The sequence below is a fragment of the Lepisosteus oculatus genome, chromosome 7 (genome assembly GCF_040954835.1).
Source record: "Lepisosteus oculatus isolate fLepOcu1 chromosome 7, fLepOcu1.hap2, whole genome shotgun sequence".
Lineage (NCBI taxonomy): Eukaryota > Metazoa > Chordata > Actinopteri > Semionotiformes > Lepisosteidae > Lepisosteus > Lepisosteus oculatus.
In genome coordinates this window covers 48,536,288-48,563,980 of record NC_090702.1, presented here as the reverse complement: position 1 = coordinate 48,563,980, position 27,693 = coordinate 48,536,288, and the positions used below count along the sequence as shown (strand labels likewise).

At 49.4% G+C, this 27,693-nt stretch overlaps 3 protein-coding genes and 1 long non-coding RNA gene across 6 annotated transcripts in view; 2 read left to right on the top strand and 2 right to left on the bottom strand.

The window, feature by feature from the left end:
- The window catches only part of golgb1 (golgin B1), a 40,023-nt gene extending 31,514 nt beyond the window's left edge, over positions 1 to 8,509 (bottom strand). Inside the window, exons 1-4 of the mRNA XM_069192637.1 lie at positions 8,393 to 8,509; positions 5,168 to 5,255; positions 4,178 to 4,348; positions 1,841 to 1,969 (exon numbers count right to left, since the gene is read on the bottom strand). Coding sequence (XP_069048738.1) covers positions 1,841 to 1,969; positions 4,178 to 4,348; positions 5,168 to 5,248 — 381 coding nt within the window. The 5' untranslated portion in view covers positions 5,249 to 5,255; positions 8,393 to 8,509. The remainder of the gene's footprint in view (positions 1 to 1,840; positions 1,970 to 4,177; positions 4,349 to 5,167; positions 5,256 to 8,392) is intronic.
- A 5,335-nt stretch (positions 8,510 to 13,844) lies between these two features.
- Positions 13,845 to 23,728, top strand: guca1aa (guanylate cyclase activator 1Aa). The gene is made up of 4 exons (XM_006633206.3): positions 13,845 to 14,244; positions 20,113 to 20,262; positions 20,964 to 21,054; positions 22,199 to 23,728. The coding sequence occupies exons 1-4, from the start codon at positions 14,047 to 14,049 to the stop codon at positions 22,324 to 22,326; spliced, it is 567 nt and encodes a 188-aa protein (XP_006633269.1). The 5' UTR covers positions 13,845 to 14,046; the 3' UTR covers positions 22,327 to 23,728.
- LOC107077980 (uncharacterized) lies at positions 20,213 to 26,036 on the bottom strand. Of its 3 annotated transcripts, none has more exons than XR_001478954.2 (4): positions 25,975 to 26,036; positions 24,180 to 24,488; positions 21,021 to 21,139; positions 20,213 to 20,301 (listed from the first exon to the last, which is right to left on the bottom strand). It is a non-coding gene; the product is annotated as an uncharacterized lncRNA (long non-coding RNA). The 3 variants fall into 3 exon arrangements; XR_011190102.1 differs by lacking the exon at positions 25,975 to 26,036 and adding an exon at positions 25,336 to 25,491; XR_011190101.1 differs by lacking the exon at positions 25,975 to 26,036 and having other exon boundaries at positions 24,180 to 24,557.
- A 132-nt stretch (positions 26,037 to 26,168) lies between these two features.
- Positions 26,169 to 27,521, top strand: bncr (bouncer). Its single transcript, XM_015352201.2, has 2 exons — positions 26,169 to 26,246; positions 26,649 to 27,521. The coding sequence occupies exons 1-2, from the start codon at positions 26,218 to 26,220 to the stop codon at positions 27,016 to 27,018; spliced, it is 399 nt and encodes a 132-aa protein (XP_015207687.2). The 5' UTR covers positions 26,169 to 26,217; the 3' UTR covers positions 27,019 to 27,521.
- Positions 27,522 to 27,693: the final 172 nt, after the last annotated feature.

Sequence of the window (27,693 nt, the reverse complement as noted above, 5' to 3'; positions counted from 1 at the left end):
AACAGAATTCAGTAAGATGCAGCGTGTCTTCTGAACTTACACAGCCCTCACAAGACTTACCAAGTGACATCATTCCAGCAGCCATATCACCCTGCAACTCACAACTGGCAACCCACTGAAGCTAAGCAGGTGTGAGCCTGGTCAGTACCTGGATGGGAGACCTCCTGGGAAAAACTAAGGTTGCTGCTGGAAGAGGTGTTAGTGGGGCCAGCAGGGGGTGCTCACCCTGTGGTCCATGTGGGTCCTAATGCCCCAGTATAGTGACGGGGATACTGTACTGTAAACAGGCGCCGTCCTTCGGATGAGACGTAAAACCGAGGTCCTGACTCTCTGTGGTCATTTAAAATCCCAGGGCGCTTCTCGAAAAGAGTAGGGGTGTAACCCCGGTGTCCTGGCCAAATTTCCAATTGGCCCTTACCAATCATGGCCTCCTAATACTCCCCCTCTATGAATTGGCTACATTACTCTGCTCTCCTCCCCACTGAGAGCTGGTGTTTGGGGAGCGTTCTGGCGCACTATGGCTGCCGTCGCATCATCCAGGTGGATGCTACACATTGGTGGTGGTGGAGGGGATCCCCATTACCTGTAAAGCTCTTTGAGTGGAGTGTCCAGAAAAGGGCTATATAAGTGTAAGCAATTATTATTATTATTATTATTCCAGAGTTCCAACCACACTGACAGATCAGAGGCTCTAAATGGCATCTGCATGCCCTGAAGACAACACCCCAGCAGTGTGAATCCCCCCCCCCGCACACACATTTGTGTCTTTATCTTTAGACAGTCCGCTATCTTTGTGGGACATCCTATAGACTCTCATTCTATTGTCATTTACTCCACACAAGGTGGAAACAAACCCTAAACAAATATTTCTGACACTTCCAGCCATTTAGTTTATTAAAAAGAGACCCCTACATATTGTGCCCACACTGTCTGTGGGGCAGTAGTTACTACCTGTGTTGGAACAGTGGCTCAAACAGGACGGCGAAAATGGCAATTTATTCTCTGATGTTTAGTTTTGCTCTCTAATTTGCACTTCCCAACCCAAGCACTGTGCTCTCACACACAGCTCCTCTCACAGCAGCTATATATAAAACAGAACAAAATTCATTATAAGAGGCAATTAGATCCTTCCAATTTCTTCCACCTGTGTAAATGGGGCCTGAATACTTATGCAAGCTGCATTTCTTATTTTCCATAAGTCATTTTTTTACTTTCTTTACGCGATCTGCTGACAAATAACTAATTCTGTCTTTAAAAATGTTCGGGTTAAGCATGTGAGTTTGCAAAAAAAACAGATTGGATAAGGATGCCTAAGTATCATTTGCAATCCAGCAACATTTGAAACCTTTTAAAAGGTCTGAATACTTTTCCAAGGCTCTGTATATTTTATCCTATTCGAAAGACACAGTAAAACTCCTAGCAAAAACTAAAAAAGTGAAGGTAATAAACAATAACTATATTTTTACATTAGCAGGAACAAAAAGTGTAGCAAATGGTTGATAACAGCAGGCACTTATTAGGGGAAATAAACTTAAGACAGATACTTCTTACGGGTATTGCAGTATGTAACACACAATCGTTACACATGTAACAAGAGTGGGAGTATAGAACAAATTATCCAGCAATGTTTTTGAAGATGATAACTTGGGGTCTTGGAAGAAATGGCTGGATGAGATTTTTGGATCAATAAAGCTACTAACTACCAAACAGGCAAGCTGGGTGAAGTGACCTCCTCTCCTTTTGGAACTTTTCTTCCGTTCTTACACAAGCTGCGGAGAGCCTGGTCTTTCTCCTCCAGGCCACAAGGGGCAGTGTGAGCTGCCCCTCTCTCTGCCCTCACCTGGCTGCCCTCAGCGCTGGGCCGCCCCTGGCCCTTCAGCTCCTCGATCTGCTTGTTGAGGGTGACCACCTTGGCCTTGGCCTGCAGCTTGAGCTTGGACAGCTTTGCATCTGCCGCCTCACGCTCCTCCTGGAAGACAGAGAGGGAATTACAGCCTGACTCTGCATTTAAATCTTCCAATATCGCCTCTCCTCCCTTCTAGATCTCCTCTAGAGCCACAGTTTAAGCTGAAAAGAGTTCTCTGCCCTCCCGACATCCTTCTCCAGCTCTCATCCTTGAACAGAATCTTGAATTAACATTTATTGCCCCTAAGGGAATCTGTCTTGCACATCAAGAGCTCAAAACACATGACATATAAGGCAATAATACAACAGGACAACATTTCACAACATCACCCCATCAGAACTCTTCCAGCACCTCAAGATTAAAAAACAGGCGATTAGCTGGTAAAGAATCTAAAAACGATCATATTAACAATAATAAGATCCCTACCTGTAAATGTTTTTTTTCATTAATGAATAATGGAATGTTTATAGGTATAAAGGAAGTAAATGCAGTCTTAGCCTTTATACAGGGATCTGGTTCCTCTTCCCAGAGGGTACAGAGGGTAGGAGACCATATTCATTTCAATTCAAGCTTTATTGTCCCCTAGGGGAAATGTGTTTGACTGTGCCGTAAAACAAAACAAAGACTAATAAACATCATCAAAAGGAAAGAAAACACAGTAGTGTTACAGGAGATAACAAACAGGAGACAAGGTAGTTTCTTTGCATTGTTTAAGAGTGTAATTGCAGTGGGAATGAAAGATTTCCCGAGTCTGTTGGTTTTACACCTGGGGGCAGAGAGGTGTCTCCCAGATGGGAGAAGTGTGAATTCACAAAGGAGGGGGTGAGACACACACACTCCCTGATGCTTTTGGCTTTCTTAGTCACCCTCTGTTTGCTTAAGGATGCTTAAGTTGATTTGATTATTCCCGATTATTTTGCCACTCATTTTCACTCATTTACCCAGCCTATTGCAACTACTGATACTTATGTTGCCAAACCAACAAGTGAAGCAGTATGTTAAGACACTTTCAATGATTTGTAGAAAAGTGTAAGAATAGTTTTATCTTCCTGAAAGTAACTGAGTTTCCTAAGAAAGAAGAGTCTCCATTGGCGTTTTTTATAGTTTCACAACATTTTTCCCCTTTTATTTTTTTGTCAATGACCAAGTCCCAAGTACTTATAGTCATCGACAATTTCAACAGGCTGACCATCAATTATAGTGGGTTGAGGGGGTGTGGTATTTTTCCTAAAATCAATAACCAGTTCCTTTGTTTTTGAAACATTTAACTTTAGGGCAAACTCATTGCACCAGTTAGTAAAATCATTTAGAATGGGCCCATGATGGTATTCTGTGTCCCTTAATAAACTGACCAGGGCTGTGCCATCAGCAAACTTAATGAGATGTCTATCTGTGTGTTTGCTTATGCAAACATTAGTGTACAAAATGTACAGCAGAGGGGACAAGACACAGCCGATCCGATTGATGTGCAGTGAATGTCAGATAAGCACTTCCCCAATCTGACCTGTTGAGACCTATTAGTTAGGAAGTCTAGCACCCACCTGATCAAGTTACCATTCAGACTGAAGTACTTTGAGAGCTTCTGTGCAAGCAACAGTGGCTGTCTTGTATTAAAAGCGGAGGAGACGTCAACAAATAAAATCCTTACAAAGGTCGCTGGTTGGTCCAGATGTCCAGACCAGATTTAACCATGTGTGTATTGCATCGTCTACTCCCCTCCTGTCCCTGCAGGGGATCGATGAGGGCTGGTGTGCTCTTTTATTCTAAAAAGAGTGGGTGAGAGGGATCATCTAAGTGTTTATGTGCAAGATTAATATGTCGCTCCGTCAGAAATGTTATTGAGTCCAAGGATGTGCCGGTAATCTTGCCAGCAGTCCTGATCACTTTGTTCAAATTGTTTTTGGTCTGCGAGGACAAGGCACCCCCCCCAGCTCTGAGCACAGAAGGTCAGGATGCTCTGAATAAAACTCTTATACAGTATATATATATAAAAAAAAAAAAGTGGCAACACTTTAAGGAAGTTAGTCAAAACTCCTTAAAAAACACCACCCCTGTTCCGCCTTTAAATACCTTGCCTCCATATTGGCAGTCCGATTCAATTCATAATCGATAAGAGCCCCATTTATATTCATTTACTGTGTCAATAGCAGCTCCATTAACAGTTACAGGGATCACAGGATCAGAGAATTTCTCTCTGAAATCGATGCTCATTCCTTTGTGTTCAAAACGAGCCCTTTCTTCCGGCCACGCGCCCTCTCACCCCTCCCTCACCTTCAGCTGCCGCTCGGCGCTCTGCAGCTTGGCGTCTCTCTCTCGGATGACCTCCTTGAGCTGGACCACCAGCTGCTCCGTCTGGGCCAGCCGGTCCAGGACGTCCTCCCCCACGCCGGGACCCTCGGAGGCCATGCTGTCGTCAGGAGAGCCCGACGGGACCAGGCCATCCTGGGAAGGAAGGGCCAAGGGTCAGGTGTTCAGCCAACAGGAGAGACACGTTTCCGCCATGCGGGGCACAGATATCAACATCTGCCACTCGGCAATTCAGCAACTGATTTCTGTGTCAGTAAAATGAGCCTTCTTGCCGTTTTAGACTAAAAGGCCATAACAGCGCATGCAACACTACCCTTCACCATTCAACACCCTGCCAGAGCCTGTCCCGGCAAGCAACAGGCACAAGGCGGGCTACGCCCTGGACAGGACGCTTGTCCATCACAGGGCAGACACACAAGCACAAACACACTCACAAACACAGCAGGGCCAGTTTTTCCCAGAAGCCAGTATGTCTTTGGACTGTGGGAGGAAATTAGAGAATCCAGAAGAGACTCATGTGAACACGGGGAAAACACGCAAACTCCCTGCAAGCAGCACTCCAGGAACTCAACCCAGGGCCCCAGAACTGTGAGGCAGCAGTGCTCATCACCGTGCCGCCATGACACCCTGTTTCTATACACAGAACAGCAAATAGAGCAACTACCCTAAGTGATTGTTAGCTGCACTTTATAAGCTCATAAGGACAGAATAAAAATTCATATGTCAGCTCCATGTCCTCTAGGGCTATGCTGGGACATAGAGCTAATGGTCTGTAATGTGTTAACATGTAATTCATTGCAATTGCAGCTCTTAACTCCCACCCTAATTTAAAAGAGCCTTACCAATGAAGAGATATACCACTAACCTTAATTTGGGCCATGAAACCTAGTTCTGACTTTTCGAAAGATAGGGCTGTTAAGCAGAAGGTGGAAGAATCATGTGTTCGGCTCTCACCTGTGGGCTTCCCTCAGGGTTTTCCTCCCCTGACAGCTCCTGTAAGACAGAGTTCACGCCCTGGGCCAGTCGGCTCAGCATCGCCGCCCTGGTGGGACACAGAGGACTTGCATCAAACACTCGGGCCCTCTGCACAGCCGTGGAAACAATTCGAGTTCTGGAGAGCAGAGAGCCCAGCTAAGCCTCCCAGCTTCAGTAACACGCAGCTACTCACTCCTGCGTGTACTGTGGACCTGGAACACTAAGCAAAATCTATTTTTTTTATCTAATTATGCACAGTTCTTATCCGTTTCTGCCCTCCACATCCTGTGCTTGACGCGGGAATATTTTGTTTCCTACCACTCGGAGAACGTCAGCAAGTGCAGACGTGAAGGAAAAATATAATCAGAACGGCGAGCTCTGCTTTTAGCGTTCTTTTCTTTCGAAGCTGATGACTTGTAAAGGCGCCATATGAAAGTTAATATTATTCTCGTCTAGTTTCATGCTCCAGGCACAGGATCATTGAGGACAGGACACACCTCGTTCGCTCGGCACTGGGACTGTCCCCTAGGAAGGGGTTATATGATAAGGACTTTGGTCACAACACCGTACTGAGGTAACAGCAGAGACGCAGCACTCCTTAGACTCCTGTCTAAGCACATTTGTTAAAACCACTGTGATTGCTTTCCAACACCATCTTGGGTTTTTTTTTACATTGATTTGTAGTTTCTAAACTGTTTCCAAAATTTTTACTTTCAGGGAAAACCCTAGGACTGTAAAGCAGTCTGAACGGAGTCCCCTGCACACTGCTTGCAAGCTACACGCACGCGTGTACTGGCATCTTCAGATTGCACCGATAGGATTACAAAACAGACTGATTGAGAGTGCTTTACATTAAACCTGACCGGGTACTGTGAGTTGAGATAGTGCTTATCAGAAACAAGCTTTGTGTACATTGCCTGATGTGGTAGGAATGACTTCTAAAAAAAAAAGTTTCATTTATACAGTATGAGAACTCCTGGATGCACAAACCAGCCACCCCCTCTCTGTACTGACTTTCAAAGAGGAGATCTGTCATTCGAAGACTGAATTAAATGCAACATTTTCAACATTTTAGCTTAAAGGCCAAAAAACCAAAACCTCTGTGACGCAATTAAAATAAGTAATAAAGTACAGTATGACACAGATGAAGCTAACAAACGACAAGAAAAGTCACAATACGAAACTTTATTTTCCACTGAGGTCTACTCAGCACACATAAGGCATGTTCACAAACCAGAGGGAGATCATCTAGCTTGTTTGGTTTTCAGTAGTTAATTAACTAAATGGGCTATATGGGCCCGGTGCCCTCCTCTCCTTTGCAAACAGTCCTGTGCTCTGCAGCCAGCAGGACTGGTTTCAGACTAAAGCTGCAGGATGTTATTACATTCCGGGTTGTGTCTTCCTGCCTGTTGTCAAGGACGTGGCCCAGTGCAGGCAGGTGAGGGGGGTGTGGCACACCAGGGGAGGAGACCGGAGAAGAAGGAGAACAAGACAGGAAAGATGAAACTGCGAGGATCATAAAGAGGATCACAGCAGAGCTCTACACTGTCTGGACTGGAGGGGGCGGGGGTGTCACCTCTGTCACTGGCTCAGTGCATGAGCCCTGTTCCACTGGCACCCTGGTGCGGTTTCACTGCTGGGCTTGAACAACGGACAGCGAGGGCTTCTCTCCTGCCAGCTGTGCCCCCCCAGCAGAGATCGGAGACGGGAACACACAAGCCCCCTGTGGAGATCAGACGTGCAGTATTCACAGGCCCCTCTGCGGCCCCCTGGTGACAGGGGAAACCCCAGCAGGCCGGGGGGGGTCTGACCGCGATGCCTTTTCAGCAACTGGGTGAGGAGAACCCCAGACACACACATACCTGTGTGGGTTCACGTCCAGTGACTGACCGGGTCTAGCCACACTGAAACGTTCAATTCAATTTATTTTTATATAGCACCTTTCACAACAAGGTTCCCCAAGGCACTGAACAAAGCTGTGTGACGGTACGTGACGTTACAATACAGAAAGAGAAAAGGCCAGAAGACAACGGAGGAGAGGAACCAAAAACTCCTCTGTAAGGAGAAAAGAAACCTCCAGGGGTCCAAGGCCAGCTGGCTGCCCAACCCCTCTGGGCATGCTAACATTGTGCAAGTCAAAAAGTGTACTAAGTGTGGAGTTTTAAGCCTTCAATCATGTCCTTCAGTGTGCCAGTACTCCATGCAGATCTCTGTAGACCAGCAATGAAAAACGAGAGGTGGGTCTTTGGGCGCATCTGGGGTCGTTCTGCTAGTCAGAAGCTATCTGATCCAAGAGTCTCATCCAGCTGCTCCTTGAAGGAAGCAAAAGCGCTGGCATCGACCATGTGACTGGACAGCCCGTTCTCTGCTCCCGCCACCCTCTGTGTAAAGAAGCGTCTCCTGTAGTCAGCTTGACAAAAAACACACACAAGTAGTTTCCACTTGGGTTGACTTTATCGGCGCCTTTGAGGGTTTTTTTTTTTTAATACTTCCATCAAGCGCCCTCGCAAGTCTTCTCTGCTCGAGAATTAAAAGGCTCAGCAGCGGTAATTCACCAAACTAGCAACACGGTAACGACCATGTCCAATCAGGAGTATGTCCAATGGCGCCGTCAAAAGGACACAAGAAGTTCAGGACCACGGTATATACAAAATCTCGAAGGAAAAAACACAATTAAGTTCGGGATGAGCTGATCATGTTTAATCATCTTCCACCTCTTCCAGTCTCTTCTCTGGGGCTGGCTGACGGAGTGGGGCCCAAACTGGGCCAGTCCGTGGGCTCCGGTCGTGTTCGGTCCAGGGAACTGCGTCACCCCGACCCCACGCACGCCGCCCGGGCGAGCTTCACGGCCGCGACCACTGAAGACCGAGGACAGGCGGTTATCGACGACTAACTACAGCCCCTGGCATCGAGCGTGACCGCAAACCCGAGGGACAGTGGACACCTGTCGCTTGCGGGCGGGCTAGTAACGCAACTACCTCGGCGCGCAGAGAAAATAATTCGCAAGTCCCACGCGAGAAGACAAAAGTCACAAGGTGGCGTGCCGTCGCCCCCACGAATCGACCAACCTTGCTGTCTACTCCTGCTTTTAAACAAGTAGTTTAATTCTGAAAAGGGGACAGGCCGCGCGTCCTGCTGTGGGACTGACAGCGACTCGAAGCCCACGCGTGACGCGTTGTGGAGTGGAGGTGAACAGTAACTGACCTGTCCGCGGATTCCTGGTGCTGTTGTTGTTGTTATTTTCTTATTTCTTTCCTGCTTCGGTGTTGGTGTCTTCTGCAGCCACATCATCAAACATCCCGGAACTAAACCTGCTCGGCGCTGATTGGCCAGCGCCATGTTGCCTGCGACTGGGGGGGGACGTCGGAAAATTCTCAGACTTTTTTTTACACGTAACGTGCCTGGGTTAGGGGCGGTGTGCAACCTCCACAACTGTGTTCAAAACGAAAACAAGCGCATCCGCGGTGAGGAAGACGGACGAACTGCACTTCCCGGGAGATTTGATTGGTGGGATAAAAGCCCTGCCTGTCCTTCACATAAAATCGGTGTTCCTAAAAACATCAGGAATCACTTATTCGCATAGAGAATCCAGAGCATCTTGTCTGCAACAGACAAGGGTTTGTGGGAACGGATTTACTGGGGATCTTTGAAGAAGAGTTGATGTGACATGACCTGCTGAACTGCCAGATGGGAACTCGGGGCCAATGGGGCCCACTGTCACCATGAACCCTAGTTCCTTTCTTGGGGTGCCACCCTCGAGGATCTGCCCCCTCGCCCCTTCCAGCTGCCAGAGGAGCATGAGATAAAGACACCTCCGGGGCCGACTGGAGGGATTCAAGATTAGTGAATTTCCCTCACGGGATCAATAAAGTATCTATCTATCTATTCTCCGGGGACTTTCTTCTCCTTCTCCTTCATTGTTCTCACTGCTAGAGGGTGGTGGACACAGAGTTTCGGGACTCACTTTCGGGGGTTCTCTGTATTTAATCCCAATCGTCCTTTTCAGAGTCGGAATTTACTCCATCATTCTTCATGGGTCTCTAGGCAGACCTTCCCACCCAACTTTGAACCTGTCTTTACTCGGACTGGACAGTGGGGTCCCAGGCTGAGTTAGTAGTGCTCCCATCTTTCGCATTCCTGGTCCCGGTTGGACCTGGGGGGGCTCAGAGATGGGGGCCCTACAAGCAGTGCCATGTTACCGCGAGGCGGCTCGTGAAAGGAGAAGCAGGACGTCACGCACCACGGAGCGGCATCCTTGAACTGGCACTGTCCCTCTGCCGCACGCAGTCGAATCCACCTGCTCACAGTGTCCTGTCCTGCTTTCATTCATTCAACGCTTTGCAGTGGGCCTCGTGTGGAGGTGAACTGGGCTTCTGAACCAGTCATGCAGCCCTGCAGTGGTTCGTATTCAAGGGGATTAGAGTAATGACTCAGATGGAATAAGACAGTCACACGATGTCATATGTGTGTTTCCTTTGTGGTGGAAAATCCCAGCAGTGCAGTGTTTCGTCACAGTGCATGCTGGTAGCTCCGAGCAGTCGAAGGGCATCTTCCCATCTTATCCATTCGTGATATACCATATGTGTTGTTGCCCCTGTCTGAACTCAGCTAAGACACATGGAATCTGGCCTTCGGCTCACTGTTATTAAGGTGAGTTAGTTCCAGCAACCTTTTCATTTTTCAATTCATTCTACACTCGGTTTGAGGTCAGCAGATCCAGTCAGGAAGATTCCAGAAATCCAAGACGGAAACCCACTGATCACATCCAGAGCGGATGTGTGTCAAGTTTTTAAAAAGACCAATCCACCCAAGGCTCCTGGCCCTGATGCTATCCCTGGCCGTCTTCTGAAGGCGTGTGCAGACCAGCTGGGACATTTTCAATCTCTCTCTAGCTCAGTCTATAGTTCCTTCCTGCTTTAAGAAAACCACCACTGTCCCTGTTCCTAAGAAACCCGGAGTCAGCTGCCTAAATGACTACCGGCCTGTTGCACTCACATCAGTTATCATGAAGTGCTTCGAGCAGCTGGTCAAAGCATACATCACCTCCTCACTCCCTGACACCCTAGACCCACTGCAGTGTGCGTATTGCCAGAACAGGTCAACAGAGGATACTATTGCCACTGCCCTCCATACTGCCCTCTCACACCTGGATAAGAAAGGAACATATGTGAGAATGCTGTTTGTTGATTACAGCTCAGCATTCAATACCAAAATTTTTGTGTTTTTGTGAATGTTTGTGATTTTTGTGATTCTTGTGATTTTGTGAGCTTGCAGAAAAGACATTTAATTGCCAGCAACTACTGCTGCACGCTGTATTGTTGTGCATTTGATAAATACACTTTGATTTGATTTGATTTGATTTGAAAAGGTAGCATTCATGAAGTATATTTTTCTTGGACCAAACTGTTTAGTTTTGTTGAATTCTAAATGTAACTTTTTTTGTACATCGTTGCCCCGCCTTGTTCAGAGGAGAGAGAGAGTGTGAAGAGGGTGCCCTTCAGCTCCTGGGTTTTCACTAATCCATGTTTTCTCTATGTGTACCTTCATCACGCACGACAGATTGAATTAGAATGGCCCTTCTGTGTTTACAGAGATGTTGTTTCTCTGGGATCAGTCCAGAGAAGAACAAGCAGACGCAGTCTGGAGGTGAAGGAAATGTCACTGTAGGCACTGACAGGCTGAAAGAGGACTACGAGGGAACCCTGATACAAGTGAAGCTCAGCAGGTGTGAGCCTGGTCAGTACCTGGATGGGAGACCTCCTGGGAAAAACTAAGGTTGCTGCTGGACGAGGTGTTAGTGGGGCCAGCAGGGGGCGCTCACCCTGTGGTCCACGTGGGTCCTAATGCCCCAGTATAGTGACCGGGACACTATACTGTAAACAGGTGCCATCCTTCAGATGAGACGTAAAACCGAGGTCCTGACTCTCTTTGGTCATTAAAAATCCCAGGGCGTTTCTCGAAAAGAGTAGGGGTGTAACCCCGGCGTCCTGGCCAAATTTCCCATCGGCCCTCACCAATCATGGCCTCCTAATAATCCCCCTCTATGAATTGGCTTCATTACTCTGCTCTCCTCCTCACTATGAGCTGGTGTGTGGTGAGCGTTCTGGCGCACTATGGCTGCCGTCGCATCATCCAGGTGGGGCTGCACACTGGTGGAGGGGAGACCCCATTACCTGTAAAGAGCTTTGAGTGGAGTGTCCAGAAAAGCGCTATATAAGTGTAAGCAATTATTATTATTAAGTGTATAAAATCCCTAAAGGCGCTGAAAGTCAGCCCTGCGCCTTCTTCAGAATCAACAGTGAAACACAAACTGGTGACCAAGTGGGAACTGTGTGGAAGTGCATTTTAAACCGAGAGCAGGGATTTACGCAAAGGGCGGTGGGAGTATGGAACAAGCTGCCCGGCCATGTTGTAGCCGACAGCTGGCGTCCTTCAAGAAACAGCTGGATGAGATTCTAGTGGAGTGGATATTAAGTAGAGTAACCTCCAGTCCAGCTTGTTTTCTAAGTGTTGAATTCATAGCAAACCACTTGGGAAACTGGCAGATGTGGAAAACCAGAGGACAAGAATTCAAGAACTGTTGCAAATGGCTATTTGGCCCATCTAGTTTGTTTGGTAGTTAGTAGTTAATTGATCCCAGGATCTTATCCAGCTGTTTTTTGGAAGGAGCCAGAGTAACATCTTCAGTGAACATGGCTGAATAGCTTGTTCCACACTCCCACAACCCTTTGCATAAAGAAATGCCTCCTGTTCTCAGTGTTACATGAACTTCCACATGGTTCCAGCTTGTGTGCTCTCGTTCATGTCTCCCAAAAATAAAGTAAAATCTGATTAAATTTCTACTGACGAGGATCCCGGATACAGTAGATCAAAACGTTGACTACCGCTTTTACGCTTTTGACGTGGCAATGAATGTAGGTTTGAGGAGCAATGAACAAAGTGTGCATTTATCCCTGGTCTGGACGCGAGCCCTGACGTGAGCAGGGTGCTCCTCTGTGCCACACCAGGGCACTGAGCTCCACTGGGCCACACCAGGGCACTGAGCTCCACTGGGCCACACCAGGGCACTGAGCTCCACTGCACCACACCAGGGCACTGAGCTCCACTGGGCCACACCAGGGCACTGAGCTCCACTGGGCCACACCAGGGCACTGAGCTCCACTGGGCCACACCAGGGCACTGAGCTCCACTGGGCCACACCACGGCGCTGAGCTCCACTGGGCCACACCAGGGCACTGAGCTCCACTGCACCACACCACGGCGCTGAGCTCCACTGGGCCACACCGGGGCACTGAGCTCCACTGGGCCACACCACGGCGCTGAGCTCCACTGGGCCACACCGGGGCACTGAGCTCCACTGGGCCACACCACGGCGCTGAGCTCCACTGGGCCACACCGGGGCACTGAGCTCCACTGGGCCACACCACGGCGCTGAGCTCCACTGGGCCACACCAGGGCACTGAGCTCCACTGGGCCACACCAGGGCGCTGAGCTCCACTGCGCCACACCAGGGCGCTGAGCTCCACTGGGCCACACCACGGCGCTGTGTTTCACTGCGCCACATCAGGGCGCTGTGCCAGAATGTGCACTGGCCCTGGGACACTGCCTGCTAAAGCACACATGAGATTAAGAGGACTTTATTCATTAATGGACTTTTTCTTGCGCATTTAAAGACTGATCCTTTACTAAGGCTAAATAAAGGATGATACCTCTACTTGTTGTAAATAGCTACTGATCCCACAAAACCCTAATGGGCTGCTGTAGTGATATCATGCACAGCAGCCCTGAGAGTTTGTGTATTTGTGCCTCTGTGTGAGATCTTTGCACTTCTGTTGCAATATGTGGCTGATGCCTTTCTCAAATTTGACTTGCAAATTTTTCCGAAAGCAAAGTGTAGTGCCTTTTGGGGATAAATTAAATCAGTTTGAATCACAGAGCATGTCTCTTTTAACTCATGGTGCATGTGAGCGTCACTCATTGTGTCGCTTGGTATGTCTAGGTGTGTATGTTTGTATAGCTGTCTTTTTGTGTGCCTGGGTTTTTGTATGTGACTCAGTGTGTGCATGTGTGTGTGTCTCTCTTAGTGTCACCGTTTGTGCATGTGTGTATATGAGTTTGTGTGTGTGTCTCAATCTGTACCTGATTCACAGTGTGTGCATGTGTCTAAGTATGTGTGTTTTTGTGTGTGTATGTTTCGTTGTGTCTCACTGGTTATGCGCCTAGGTGTTTTTGTGTGTCTGTGTGTATGTATGAGTCTTGGTGTGTACAGTATGTGTTTCTGTACATCTGTGTATATGTTTCTCATTGTATTATTGTGTGTGTATGTCTCCGTGTGTGGGTGTTTCAGTGTGTTTTTTGTGTGTCTGTGTCTCAGTGTGTTTCTGTGCACATCTCTGTGCGTTTTTCTCTGTGTGTGTGTGTGTCTCAGTGTGTGCAAAGGGGATTATCCAGTCCTATTTTCTGTTGCCGTTCCCCTCCAACGCTGTTCCAATCCCTGACGTGGTTCTATTTTAAACTCTCCCTGACATTCCCAAAGCCGTTTAATTCGTGAGAATGGATGCTTGCAGATTAGACTGGCTGATTCGGTGGGGGGGGGGGGCGGGGGGGGTCAGTGCCTGCTTTAAAAGCCCCGGGTCCAGTCGGCTGGCCCCTCAGCACCCTGCAACGCCGGAGTGTCTGTGTTGTGTGACTGTGAGCAGCGAAGCTTGAGCGACAGGTCAGGTTTCCTCACACAGTAGACCACTCAGGCTCTCGGCCTCCCGGTCTCTCTGCACCCACCCCACACCGCCTGGACCCCTCCGCTGCCGTTCCCCCCTCTCTCTCGCTCTCTCTCTCTCGGCTGCTGCTGCTCGGGCACGATGGGCAACGCCAGTGGCTCCACGGTGGACGACATGCAGGCGGTGGAGATCCACCACTGGTACAAGAAGTTCATGACGGAGTGCCCCTCCGGCCAGCTCACCCTGCACGAGTTCAAGCAGTTCTTCGGGCTGCGGGGGCTGGACCCCGAGGCCAACGCCTACATCGAGCAGATGTTCCGGACCTTCGACATGAACAAGGTAGGACGCGGGGGACCCATTTGTTTAGTTGAAAATCCGTAACGGGGTGCTGCAGTCTCCTGCTCCCCGGGCACTGGTGAGGGGGTCCCCAGGATGAGGGGGTGGGGGGTACGCGTCACCGCTGTCACACTTGCTGAGGTGTTTGTGCCGCCTCCCGTGACAGAGGTGGGAGGGATTGTGGGAGACCCAGCAAATGTCGCCAAGGTAGTGGGATGGGCACCTGCCCCAGCATTACTTGCAAAGGGTATCATTCAGAACTCATGCATGAGGTGTACTGGAAGAGCGATGCAGCCGTGAGGTGAACCTCAAATGACAGATCGTTACAGGGGTGGATAGATCTTTAACTCTACGGCAGGAGCTGTCAGTGTCCGCGGTGGGCTAGGAAATTGCCCTGGTGCTTTTCCGCAGCCCCTCACACAGTGGGCTCTGATGGCTGCCGGGGATCAGTACAGGAACAGGACCAGCTCCCTGTGTCTCTCTCATTCCCAGACAGTGCTGTCCGCTGCCTTGTGCTCATTTGTAAAGGTCCTGAACACACACCCGAGCAGGGCATCCCGGTGCTGCAGCGGTCAGCATTAATAATAATAATAATGTAATGTTAATAATAATAATGTAATAATAATAATAATGCTTCTTTAATAGCCCTATACAATTTCTTGCATTAGGAATTTGTCTTTTTGCATACCCCAGCTTTTCTCCATGGAGACACAGACACACAGACAGGGAGAAGCTTGGGGTCAGAGCACAGGGTCTGCCATTGTACGGCGCCACTGGAGCAGTTAGGGTTAAGGGCCTTGCTCAGGGGCCCATCGGAGTAGGATTCCTCTGCCGGCCGTGGGATTTGAACCGGCAACCTTCCAGTCACAGGCGCAGATCTTTAGCCACAGAGCCACCGCTCCGCCCCAATTACTGTCTCGCAGCGCGGGGGCCCTGGGATCAATTCCCACAGTGCTGTCTGTGTGGAGTTTGCATGTTTCCTCCCGGTTCGTATGGGTTTCCGGCAGGTGCTCCGATTTCCACCCGCTGCCCAAAGACAGACTGGTAGCTGAACTGGCTTCTAGAACAATTGGCCCTGGTGTGGGTTTTCGTCTGTGTCTGCCCTGCGCAGGACTGCCGGGTGTTTCGTCACCAGTCAGAGGAGCTGGAAGTGGAAGTGGAAGTAGATTTAGGACTGGAATGGGGAACGCACCGCAGAGAGCCCGGTACGGAGGAGTGGTGGCTCTGTCACCGGCTCTCCCTGGACAGACAGGGGAGCGGCTGGGATCTGAGGTTATCTCTGGGGAAAAGACCGGAGCAGATTGGAAAAGGGCACTGCAGAGATTGGTCAATATGGCCCAGAAGATCATCGGCTGCGGTCTCACCGAGATTAAACAGCTCTATGAGGACCGCTGCCGTGGTAGAATTCTGGCCATCACAGAGGACAGTCACCACCCCGGGCATGAGCTCTTCACCCCACTGCCCTCAGGCAAGAGATATAAGAGCATACGGTCACTTACCACTAGATTCTTCAATAGCTTCTATCCACAAGCAGTGAGACTGGCGAACACATTTAGCCATCCTCCTCGGACCACACCTACACCATCACCATCTACCTCTTTATGATTTCTTATCTATTGCACATCTCCAGTCATTGTTTACACGTCTGTATTGTTTACATTCAAACTGTCTACATGTTTACTTGCACATTGTCTACTGTTTGTTTGTATATTGTCTTGATGCACTGTTTGCACTTTGTTTTGTTTTTTACACTTGTTTTACAATCGAGAGACTTTCTGTAAGTAAGAATTCCATTGTACCAGAACCGGTTACATATGGCAATACAGTTCAATGTTCAAGTTCAGCAGGGATACTGTAGCTGACTTTACACGCATTGGAATACTTCGCCGCCAAGGATCTGGAATGAAAAGCCCAAGTAACATTCATGCAGGAGGTCAGAGACAGGATGGGGAGGACAGACAGGTCTCGTCCGATCTGCTGAGGCAGAGGACTGGAATCTCCCAAGAGGAGATCGGCATGGGGCGCTGTAGGGGGCCGAGGAAGACCCTGTCTACTCTGAGAGTGGAGAAAGACCTTGCAGTTAAAATGTACTTTCTTTAAACAGGAAATGCACACTTAAAAAATAAACCTTTGGGCTCGTCTGAGTGTGTGGTGATAGAAATCCAGGGAATGGAGTGGGAGAGAGGAGAGACACTGGAGCACCTGCAGGACACATACTGTGTGAAGGGACAGGGGATTCAGAGGGGAATTCAACACTGGCAACGATGGGGTATCCGATATTTCCATGAGCTCTGGAGCACATCTCAGGAGAGCTGGCTGATTGGTTAGCATGGCCTTTAGGGACTGGGAATTTCCATGAAACAGGGGTGTTAACGACGCAAAAATAAAAACCTCTAAAAACAACACCCCATTCATCCAGCAGTAGCAGGGCCTGACGTTCAACAATGCGGGCCTGTGGCGTGGACGTCTTGCCCACAGTGGAAAACACAGATGGTGGAGAGAAAAGGGCAGCCCAGCCCCCAGATTCCCCAATCCCTGTGCACAAATCTCTGCTGGTACAGTTGGCGTGTTCTGAATCTCGACGCACATACGTGCGCCGTTCTCCTGTACATCATTGGTACTGGCAAGAAACAACAGGACTGCCCTGTCAGGACAAGGCAGCACAGGCTGTGGTACAGACAAGGAGGGCTCACAGCTGGAGTAAGGCAAGGCAGTGCAGCAGGGAACGAGCAGGGAACGGTGACGGGAGCCTTCACTAACAAGTGCTTCTGACTGGACGACAGCCTGGTTCTGTGCCTGCAGAAGCGTTCTCAGTTGAAAGCAAGTGGCTGCTGGCCATCTGAAAGCTGCGCTATGACCGTCTAGCCTGATCTAGTCAGATCTGAGAAGCCGAGCAGGCTGGGCCTGGTTAGTACTGGTCGCTGTTGGAATCGGTGTCAGTGGGCCCGTAGGGGGCACCATTCGCTCTGGCCCACAATTTGCAGACTCATGTCCTGGTATGGTCACTGGGGACCAGGTAATATAGGAGACGCTGCCGGAACAGATGAGATATTAAACAGGCTCCAGTGTCATTAAGAATCCCAGGGTTGGACTCTGGGTTTGCACAGGCTGGTGTCCTCAGAGTTCAGAGTACACCCAGAATTCAACTGGTGAAGCAGTTTCTCTCTTCACCTCTCTTTCTGATCTGCTGTGTAGATCAGGGGGGATGAAATGTGTCCCCCCCTATGTGTAAAGCACATTGGGATAAACGCCACTGTATAATCTGAATTGATCATAACTTATGCGTAACTGTGCTGTGTGTGCCTCTATCCGTGCTTAGTCATCCGTTTTTGACTTAGTCTTTGTCAAATCAGATAAAATGTCTATTAGACACAGTCTAATCATGTTTTAGTCAGGCACTTTTTATTTAGTCTAGTTGACTGAACTTTACGAAAATCATTCTTTTAGTCAACATAATCTTAATTATTTCTCATCACTTTTTGTCATACAGTTTAATTCGGTCATAGAAAATATATAAAGATTTAATTAATTCCATAGCCTTTGGTGTAATTAAGAAATGATGTTTAGTCCTCTTCACCTTTACAACTAAGACTATTTTAATTTGGTGGCATTTAAATCCATATAACAATTGTGTGGCATTTTTTTACTTTCTGGTTTAACCACGAAAAACTAACAGGTTCACTCCTGTTACTTGTCACTGTGTGCCTGTACTGTATAGCTGAGCCTGTATCTGTGTGCATGTGTGGCTGTTGTATAGCTGAGCCTGTATCTGTGTGCCTGTGCTGTATAGCTGAGCCTGTATCTGTGAGTCTGTGTGTCTGTGCTGTATAACTGAGCCTGTATCTGTGAGTCTGTGTGTCTGTGCTGTATAACTGAGCCTGCATCTGTGAGTCTGTGTGTCTGTGCTGTATAACTGAGCCTGTATCTGTGAGTCTGTGTGTCTGTGCTGTATAACTGAGCCTGAATCTGTGAGTCTGTGTGTCTGTGCTGTATAACTGAGCCTGTATCTGTGAGTCTGTGTGTCTGTGCTGTATAACTGAGCCTGTATCTGTGAGTCTGTGTGTCTGTGCTGTATAACAGCCTGTATCTGTGAGTCTGTGTGTCTGTGCTGTATAACAGCCTGTATCTGTGAGTCTGTGTGTCTGTGCTGTATAACTGAGCCTGTATCTGTGAGTCTGTGTGTCTGTGCTGTATAACAGCCTGTATCTGTGAGTCTGTGTGTCTGTGCTGTATAACAGCCTGTATCTGTGAGTCTGTGTGTCTGTGCTGTATAACTGAGCCTGTATCTGTGAGTCTGTGTGTCTGTGCTGTATAACTGAGCCTGTATCTGTGAGTCTGTGTGTCTGTGCTGTATAACTGAGCCTGTATCTGTGAGTCTGTGTGTCTGTGCTGTATAACTGAGCCTGTATCTGTGAGTCTGTGTGTCTGTGCTGTATAACAGCTTGTATCTGTGAGTCTGTGTGTCTGTGCTGTATAACTGAGCCTGTATCTGTGAGTCTGTGCTGTATAACTGAGCCTGTATCTGTGAGTCTGTGTGTCTGTGCTGTATAACTGAGCCTGTATCTGTGAGTCTGTGTGTCTGTGCTGTATAACAGCCTGTATCTGTGAGTCTGTGTGTCTGTGCTGTATAACAGCCTGTATCTGTGAGTCTGTGTGTCTGTGCTGTATAACTGAGCATGCATCTGTGAGTCTGTGTGTCTGTGCTGTATAACAGCCTGTATCTGTGAGTCTGTGTGTCTGTGCTGTATAACTGAGCCTGTATCTGTGAGTCTGTGTGTCTGTGCTGTATAACTGAGCCTGTATCTGTGAGTCTGTGTGTCTGTGCTGTATAACTGAGCCTGTATCTGTGAGTCTGTGTGTCTGTGCTGTATAACTGAGCCTGTATCTGTGAGTCTGTGTGTCTGTGCTGTATAACTGAGCCTGTATCTGTGAGTCTGTGTGTCTGTGCTGTATAACAGCTTGTATCTGTGAGTCTGTGTGTCTGTGCTGTATAACTGAGCCTGTATCTGTGAGTCTGTGCTGTATAACTGAGCCTGTATCTGTGAGTCTGTGTGTCTGTGCTGTATAACAGCCTGTATCTGTGAGTCTGTGTGTCTGTGCTGTATAACAGCCTGTATCTGTGAGTCTGTGTGTCTGTGCTGTATAACAGCCTGTATCTGTGAGTCTGTGTGTCTGTGCTGTATAACTGAGCATGCATCTGTGAGTCTGTGTGTCTGTGCTGTATAACAGCCTGTATCTGTGAGTCTGTGTGTCTGTGCTGTATAACTGAGCCTGTATCTGTGAGTCTGTGTGTCTGTGCTGTATAACTGAGCCTGTATCTGTGAGTCTGTGTGTCTGTGCTGTATACCTGAGCCTGTATCTGTGAGTCTGTGTGTCTGTGCTGTATAACTGAGCCTGTATCTGTGAGTCTGTGTGTGTGTGCTGTATAACTGAGCCTGTATCTGTGAGTCTGTGTGTCTGTGCTGTATAACTGAGCCTGTATCTGTGAGTCTGTGTGTCTGTGCTGTATAACTGAGCCTGTATCTGTGAGTCTGTGTGGCTGTGCTGTATAACTGAGCCTGTATCTGTGAGTCTGTGTGTCTGTGCTGTATAACAGCCTGTATCTGTGAGTCTGTGTGTCTGTGCTGTATAACTGAGCCTGTATCTGTGAGTCTGTGTGTCTGTGCTGTATAACTGAGCCTGAATCTGTGAGTCTGTGTGTCTGTGCTGTATAACTGAGCCTGTATCTGTGAGTCTGTGTGGCTGTGCTGTATAACTGAGCCTGTATCTGTGAGTCTGTGTGTCTGTGCTGTATAACAGCCTGTATCTGTGAGTCTGTGTGTCTGTGCTGTATAACTGAGCCTGTATCTGTGTCTGTGTGTCTCTCTGCAGGACGGCTATATTGACTTCATGGAGTACGTGGCGGCTCTCAGCCTGGTGCTGCGGGGCAAGATGGAGCAGAAGCTGCGCTGGTACTTCAAGCTGTACGATGCGGACGGCAATGGCTGCATAGACCGCTATGAGCTGCTCAACATCATCAAGGTACCAGGGCTGCAGGTGGAACCAGGAACCTGAAACTGTCTAGGAGATGGAAACACCAAACGAGCCCTCATTAGGGAAACGAGTAGTTCAGCTCTGTTCACTGAGAGAGGGCTCTGTTCACTGAGAGAGAGTTTAGGGATCATCAGAGAGATGGACGGTCCGGGGTCGCAGCCTCGGCCCTCACTGTCCTCCTGCGAAACAGTTAGAGGACACTCTGAGATGGCCTGGGTTGAGCCCCCTTCCCCTATGCTGGCAAAGGGACAGGCAGGGGGCTGCCCACCTCTACAGAGGGACTCAGATTGGTCCCCCCCACCAGCACGCTGTGCTAATCAGCAACCGATACGATTATGCCTGTAATTCCCTGGCATATTTATAGCTGCTCCCTATCCCTTAATAATGCAGTGTTAACTTTTCTATACCCCCCTTCAGTGAATCCAGCTGGACATCCCTTCACCTCAGAGGCTCTGTCCCATGAGCTCTCGCAGCTCTGTCCTCTCTGCTGATCACTGCACAGACACCTGTCTAGGCCGTCTGGTATTGGTCACACTTGAAGTCCCATCTCACAGCACTTTACACTGAGCTGGATTACGATAAGGGCATGAAAGCATGGGAAAACACCAGGGACTGCCTACAATAGGGAGTCATTCAAGTCAAGACCTTCAAGCCTTAAATCCCCCCTCTCCCTCCTCTCTCTCTCTCAGGCTATCCAGGCCATTAATGGCTGCAATCTGGAGATGTCAGTGGAGGAATTTACTAACCGAGTGTTTGAGAAGATTGATGTCAATGGAGATGGTGAGTCTCTCTCTCTGCGTGTTCCCATTGTTGTAGGGCATTCTGACGGTCCGTCTTTCTCTTCTGGGCACACGCTCTGCTCCACCTGTCAAAACAGCCCAGAGCCCCATTAATACAGCAGAGCCGTTTACTGGAGCACACAGAGAGGTACAAGAGGGTTGCCCCAACCCGGATTCGAACCCTCAACTCTCTGACCCAGGGTCCAGAGTGCTGGACACTGCTCCACACTACTGTATATACTGCATGCTGCAGTGATCTGATTGCCCCCCATTACTATTACCCCCATGACCCCCACTGTCAGCAGCCATGTCACTCTGCACCTGGCCGCCCACTGGAGCTCAGCAGGTGTGAGCCTGGTCAGTATCTGGATGGGAGACCTCCTGGGAAAGACTAAGGTTGCTGCTGGAGGAGGTGTTAATGGGGCCAGCAGGGGGCGCTCACCCTGCGGTCCATGTGGGTCCTGATGCCCCAGTATAGTGACCGGGACACTGTAGTGTAAAAACAGGCGCTGTCCTTCGGATGAGATGTAAAACCAAGGTCCTGACTCTCTGTGGTCATTAAAAATCCCAGGGCGTTTCTCGAAAATAATTGGGGTGTAACCCTGGTGTCCTGGCCACATTTCCCATTGGTCCTTACCAGTCATGGCCTCCTAATAATCCCCATCTCTGAACTGGCTTCATCACTCTGTTCTCCTCCCCACTGAGAGCTGATGTGTGGGGAGCGTTCTGGCGCACTATGGCTGCCGTCACATCATCCAGGTGGGGCTGCACACTGGTGGAAGGGAGCCCCCATTACCTGTAAAGCGCTTTGAGTGGAGTGTCAGCAATTATTATTATTATTATTATTATTAATTACTAGAATCACGGATCTCCAGCGAGATCTGTATTTGTCTTTTAATTTCATGACCCGACTCTGCTTGAATGAAAAAGAAAATAGTCGAATGCTTTGCCAGTCCGTCACTGATTCACATGGTGTGATCCGCACTGATCCCAGGAGAGGCTCTGGGAGAGTCACAAGGTACACCAGTCGATCAGGGGGATCTGCGGAGTTTCCCTTGCGGGGCAGAGTTTGCTTCTAATGTTCAGGAAGGATTAGTGAAAGTGATCCTAAGTGCTCACGCCTGTCCTGCCCCGCCCCCCTGCAGGCGAGCTGTCCCTGGACGAGTTTGTGGAGGGCGCCCGCAAGGACGAGGAGTTCATGGAGGTGATGATGAAGAGTCTGGACCTCACGCACATCGTGGCCATGATCCACAGCCGGAGACACAGCGTCTAGCGCCTCCGCCCCCCTCCCTTCTCGCCCACCCGGCCGCACGCGACGGGCACCCCAGCTCCGGCAGGAAACACCGGACTGGAAGACCAGACTGGAAGACCACAGGGAAGCACAGGGAGACAGGAGGAAGGGAAGGGAGGGACAACGGCAAATCAACACGCTGGTAATCGCCCATCTTCTCAGAACGACTGGGAAGTCATTCAAAGACAAGGACCGGTTTAATCACGTCCTGCTAGATATTTAGAAAAGGGAGACATGTTCGGCCCGGGTGGCCAGCCTGCCTCCGAGCCCAGATTCTGCTGAGGCCCGGCCCCAGGCGGAACAACAGCGACTAGGCAACAACGAAGCAGGATGAGGGAGCTGCTTATACAGCAAGCTGTTAACTACACTGAGCCAACAGGGGTTTAGCACAAATCCACAGGTCACTGACTGCAGGGATCAGTCTCCCTCGAAATAGAGCAGAGATCTGATGATGTGAGAGCTGGGGGTGGGAGAGGAGAGAGTTGGCTGCCCACCCCCCCCCCTCCTCCAGGTTCTGTCTCCTCCTGTGACCTACGGTCTGTGTGTGCGACTCTAATCTCAGTGGTGGCGATACGGTGCACTCCTTCTCCTGTGTCTAAATGAGCTCTCACTCTCTTCTCCAGACCACTAGTGCTGTGCTCCCTGGCGCTGAAAGTGTTGTTCCTGGGAGTCCAAAACTGCTCTCTTTTGTTATTTTTTAATTCAACGGCCACAGGGGCTAAACATCAAAGTCACTGGACGTCTCCCAAGAGCACCAGAGGACCTATTCCGTTTGTTAATTTCAGTTCCTCTGACCCATTTCACAGCTCACTCCTGCTGACGGCAGTCAGTAGTCTCATGCATTCTCCCTTAAACTCTTTTATACAAATCAAACATGAATTGGTCAGAATCGACATTGTGTTTAACCCCCCCAGCTCCTCCAAGATCCCTCCCCTCCACAGCCCACAGCCCCGTCCCTCACAGTTCGCACCTGGAGCCAGTTGTGTGGAACTACACTCTTTCTCACCCCATTTTCAATGATTGGGGTTCATTCCCTTGAAATACAGCGGCTGTGTGCACCTCACTTTGCACTTTTGCAACAGATTGCTGCATGGCTGGTATCAGAACTCTCCCTTTGTGCACCCCACTCACAGGCTGGGGCGCAGGAGGGCTCCTTGTGGATTCTGTGTGTGAAGTCTGTACACAGTGTGTGTATGTGTGTGCCCTGTGCTGCAGTGCCCAGCGCCGTGATAGGGCGCACTGCAGCCAGACGGTCCTCTCTCTGTAGGGCGTAGTGACTGGAAACTCAAGTATGTGCCTTCTGTAGGAAGACTGACAGGTTTATTTTTTTAACAAAAATGTTCGCTTCTGCTTCTGTTTGTACAATAAAGAGATAAGGGTCAAATCTGGAGCCCTGTGGTTTTTTTTCCCTTCCTTTAGAAAAACATGTCAAGTCCAAAAAACTCACTGCTACCATGTACTGTATGTGCTGCAGTACAGATCAAATCATATAGGGGGCAGTACAGAGGCTCAGCAGAGGTGGACAGCACCAGTCCAAGAGAGGCACCAGGACTGAAAAGATCAGATCACTTTATTGGCCATATCCAATTTCTAGCATAAGGAATTTGTCTTTTCACATACCCCAGCTTGCTCTCCATGAGACACACAGACAGGGAGAGAAGCTTGGGGTCAGAGCGCAGGGTCAACCATTTATACATTTATACATTACATATGACTCCCTGGACCTTCAGTGTGGTTTAATCTGAGTTCTAGGCCCACCGGGCTCCAGTCCAGCAGGGGCCAGTGGTTCTCATGTCACCAGTGTATATGACAATACAAACATGATGAGATCCCACCTCAAGTGCTGCTTCACTGCTGTGGAGTCCTGGGTTCGATTCCAGACCGGGGCACCCTCTGTGTGGAGTTTGCATGTTCTCCAAAGTTGCCTTTTCCCTGAGCGCTCGGATTTTCCTGACACCTTCCACGGGCAGGCTGGCTCAGTTATTCGGAGTCTCTTGGTTGTCCGGGTTTGCTGTCTGATCCCGGGGTTAGTGCTGCCTTGTGCCCTGTGCCTCCGGGATGGGCTCTGGGAACGAGCCGGAGTCTGGTCATGGCTGGGGAGCTGCAGTACGGTCCTGTTTCCAGGCAGGAAGGAGCTGTTGGACCTGAGGAAAAGAGGAAAACTGGCCCAAATTATTACAGGACAGCATTGCTGCCATCATGGAAAAAAACAATCTTTCCCGTGTAATTACATGAAAATGATCCAGTCGTTATGAAATAGAAAATTACCTCTTAATTACAAGCTGTATAATTATGTCGTGATTACAAGATTGTACATTATCACGTACTTCATGCGATAGCCTCACGATTGCACTATGGTCATACAATAATAATAACTTTTATTTATAAAGCAAGTTTCCGCACAGAAGCACGCTGAGACCTATATTATCATTAGTTAACCTGCTGGTTTCAGCAGTGGAATCGATCACACGGTAGTCTTTCTGGTTCAAGGATAGGTCTGAGTGTCCCCATGCTCACTGTACGGTAGGTACAGATTGTTGTCTGACAAGCTCCGTGAAGTTCCCCCCCACTACGGACAGCACAAACGATGAAACCCACCTCATTCGTTAGTGCTGCGTTTGTGCCGGTTTGTGCCGTTGAAAGTAAGTGCGAAGACATGGATAATGACGGACTTACAGTAGATATATGCTCGATTATTTTAAATAAAATAAAAATTGAAATTTAAATATTTTCCAAAATTTCCGCGGCGTGTGTGAGACGGTGGAGTTCTCAGTGTTTTGCAGTTGAGTTATGAACTGCCTGGGTCGACCGATTACTTCTTCAGCTTGTTAAAAAGAAATACTGAGACGTGCTTGTTAAAGGCTCGCTGTGAGAACATGCAGGTGCTTGCTAATGTTCGCCTTTAAAGGCTACATCCGCAGCTCTTCCGATTAGGGTGTAATATTGGTGACAATTTTAATTTGCCTGTTCACACAAACGCACAGAACATACCGGTATTAAAAGCAAAATGAACTGCCGTCCCCCGGGCACACAGAGGAACAGAGCTGCAGAGCCGCTCCTCTCGCAGGGCTGACAGAGGTCACTGGAGGGCACAGCCACCGTGCGAGGTCACGCCATCACCCGAGAGCCAAGGCGCGGTATCTCGGGGACGAAAGCAGCACAGACGCTGCTTTCAACGACACAAACCGGCACGAAGTAGCACCAACTAATGAGGTGGTTTTCATCGTTTTTGCAGTCTGCGGGCGGGCGGACGGCAACTTCACGGAGCTAATATGCGATCTTGAATGAAGCCCAGGGCTCACTCTTCTGCACGAAACCCACAGTTCCAGCAGAGCTCTCGGTAGCTGTAATTACATTGCACGATGACGAGAATATTGTTTGAGATCGAATATTGTTTTCCTTGCGCTTCCGTGAATGATTACTTCATTTAGGCACTGAAAACTAGAATTTGAAACACACATCTACAGTAGCACTAATTGCTATATCTAATCTAAAGAAAAGCAAATAAACGGAGTTTTTTTTTGGCGGGGGGAAAACGTCTCCTCCCAGACTGTAAAGTTAAAAAGTACCCCTGCATTCTTTCCCACATTCATTTATTCATCGTGTCACCCGAGTCATGAAGCAGCTGACCTTATTGTCCATATTTCTGAAGAGAAGCCCTCAGGCCTGAGCAGGTGGGTCTGGGAGGTCGCTGGACCAATCAGAAGCCGGCACTGTCCGCATTCCCATGCCACGCAGGGAGTCGAACACTCCATCAGCCAATCAGCTTTCAGCGTCGGGCAGACGCAGCTGTCTTATTCGAGGGAGGGTACTATGTCCCCCCATCTCTTCCTCCCTCAGTGTCCTGAAATTTTAATTCAGTGCCACAGGGTGATGGTGACGCCGGGACAGTCTGAGTGCTGGTAAGTTAGTTGACCTTTTCCCCCCTCTCATTAGTATAGCACCCCTGCAGCGCTGCTGTCCTCCTGGTGAAAGAGGATTGTGGGGGAATTCTCAAAACAACCTTGGACGTTATGGGAACAAGACTTACACAGAGAGTACTGTACTATCGCACTGATGGGGTGACACTCTTGTGATTGCCTGTAAGCTGGCGCTCAGTCACACACACTGCAACACTCGCCCGTGAGATGATGACCATGCATGAAAGCTGTTCAACCAGCTGGAAGTGGAAACTTGACACATCCATTAGGAGATACTGGGCTGCGTTTCCCCCCCAGTGGGCAAGCTTTAATTCATCAGCTTGGGAGCGGGCACCTCCCTTACATTTTAAAAGATTAACCCCCTCGCCCCTCCTGTGTTGGCAGGACACCTCAATGCCCAGGGCTACCCAGCTCCGTGCTGCTGTGCCTGGGGGTCCTGCTGCCCACAGTGCCCTGTGCCATCCTGCTCTGCCACTTCTGCCCTGTGCATCGCCTGGATGTGGCCTGCGTTGCCATGGAGACCGAGTGCCAGCCAGAGGAACTCTGCTACACTGGCACTGGGCATCGCAGTGGGCTGGAGCCCCTCTCCGCCCAGGGCTGCCTACCCAGGGTGCTGTGTGGCCTGCAGCACCCCGTCTCGTACCGGGGGTCGAACTACACCATGAGCTCCACCTGCTGCTTGTGGGACCTGTGTAACCGGAATCAGAGCCAGACCCCCGGCCTGGAGCAGCTGCTGAGGATGCCCTACCCCTGATGCTGACCCCTCCCCACCCCCCAGCTCCCGTCTTCCCAGTGCACCCTGCCCTCCCACACGGGGATCCCAGAGTGGGGCCACAGCAGTTTGGGCTGCTCCAGGTTTGCCCAGAACAGGCTGAGAATCCACTCCCCCGTGTGCAAAGTTAATACTCAAGGCCGTCCTGCTGGGTCAGATCCTGTCCACACAGGTCTGTGAACATGGGCTTGGAGCAGAGCGATTGCAGTGCCTGAGTGAGCAAGGAGGAAGGGCAGCGAGATTCCTTCTGTCTCTGCAGACGGGCTGACATGAGGGAGGTGTTTAAGAGCACTGTCCCCATGTGCTGCTGTCTGTAATGCGATCTACTGCTAACTGTTCACTGATATTTGCAACCTGTGAATTGTGAATGTCCTCATTGTGGGTTGAGTTACAAACTCTGGCCGGTGTGTAATGGGGGATTGGAGAATGGGTTCCCGGTGTCTTGTTTCTCCCTGGGAACACTTTCTCACAGCACAGAGAGATTACCCCAGGGTCATGTCAGCTGGCTGGAGGAAGTGTTTGAGCTTATTCCCCAGGCATCAGTAATCAGGCTGGGCAACACCAGTCTGCGGGCCTGGCAAAGTCCTTTGCCTCTTCATTCCATCTCTGGCATCAGCTGCAGCAGATAATGGGAGTAATCTGGGGGACGTTAGCTGT

Bases quoted from the DNA above. Each gene is read 5' to 3' on its own strand.
- guca1aa (XM_006633206.3), top strand. From the start codon at position 14,047: ATGGGCAACGCCAGTGGCTCCACGGTGGACGACATGCAGGCGGTGGAG. The intron at 20,263-20,963 runs GTACCAGGGCTG...TCTCTCTCTCAG, and splicing joins AGCTGCTCAACATCATCAAG to GCTATCCAGGCCATTAATGG. The intron at 21,055-22,198 runs GTGAGTCTCTCT...GCCCCCCTGCAG, and splicing joins GATTGATGTCAATGGAGATG to GCGAGCTGTCCCTGGACGAG.
- bncr (XM_015352201.2), top strand. From the start codon at position 26,218: ATGGTGACGCCGGGACAGTCTGAGTGCTG. The intron at 26,247-26,648 runs GTAAGTTAGTTG...CTGTGTTGGCAG, and splicing joins CCGGGACAGTCTGAGTGCTG to GACACCTCAATGCCCAGGGC.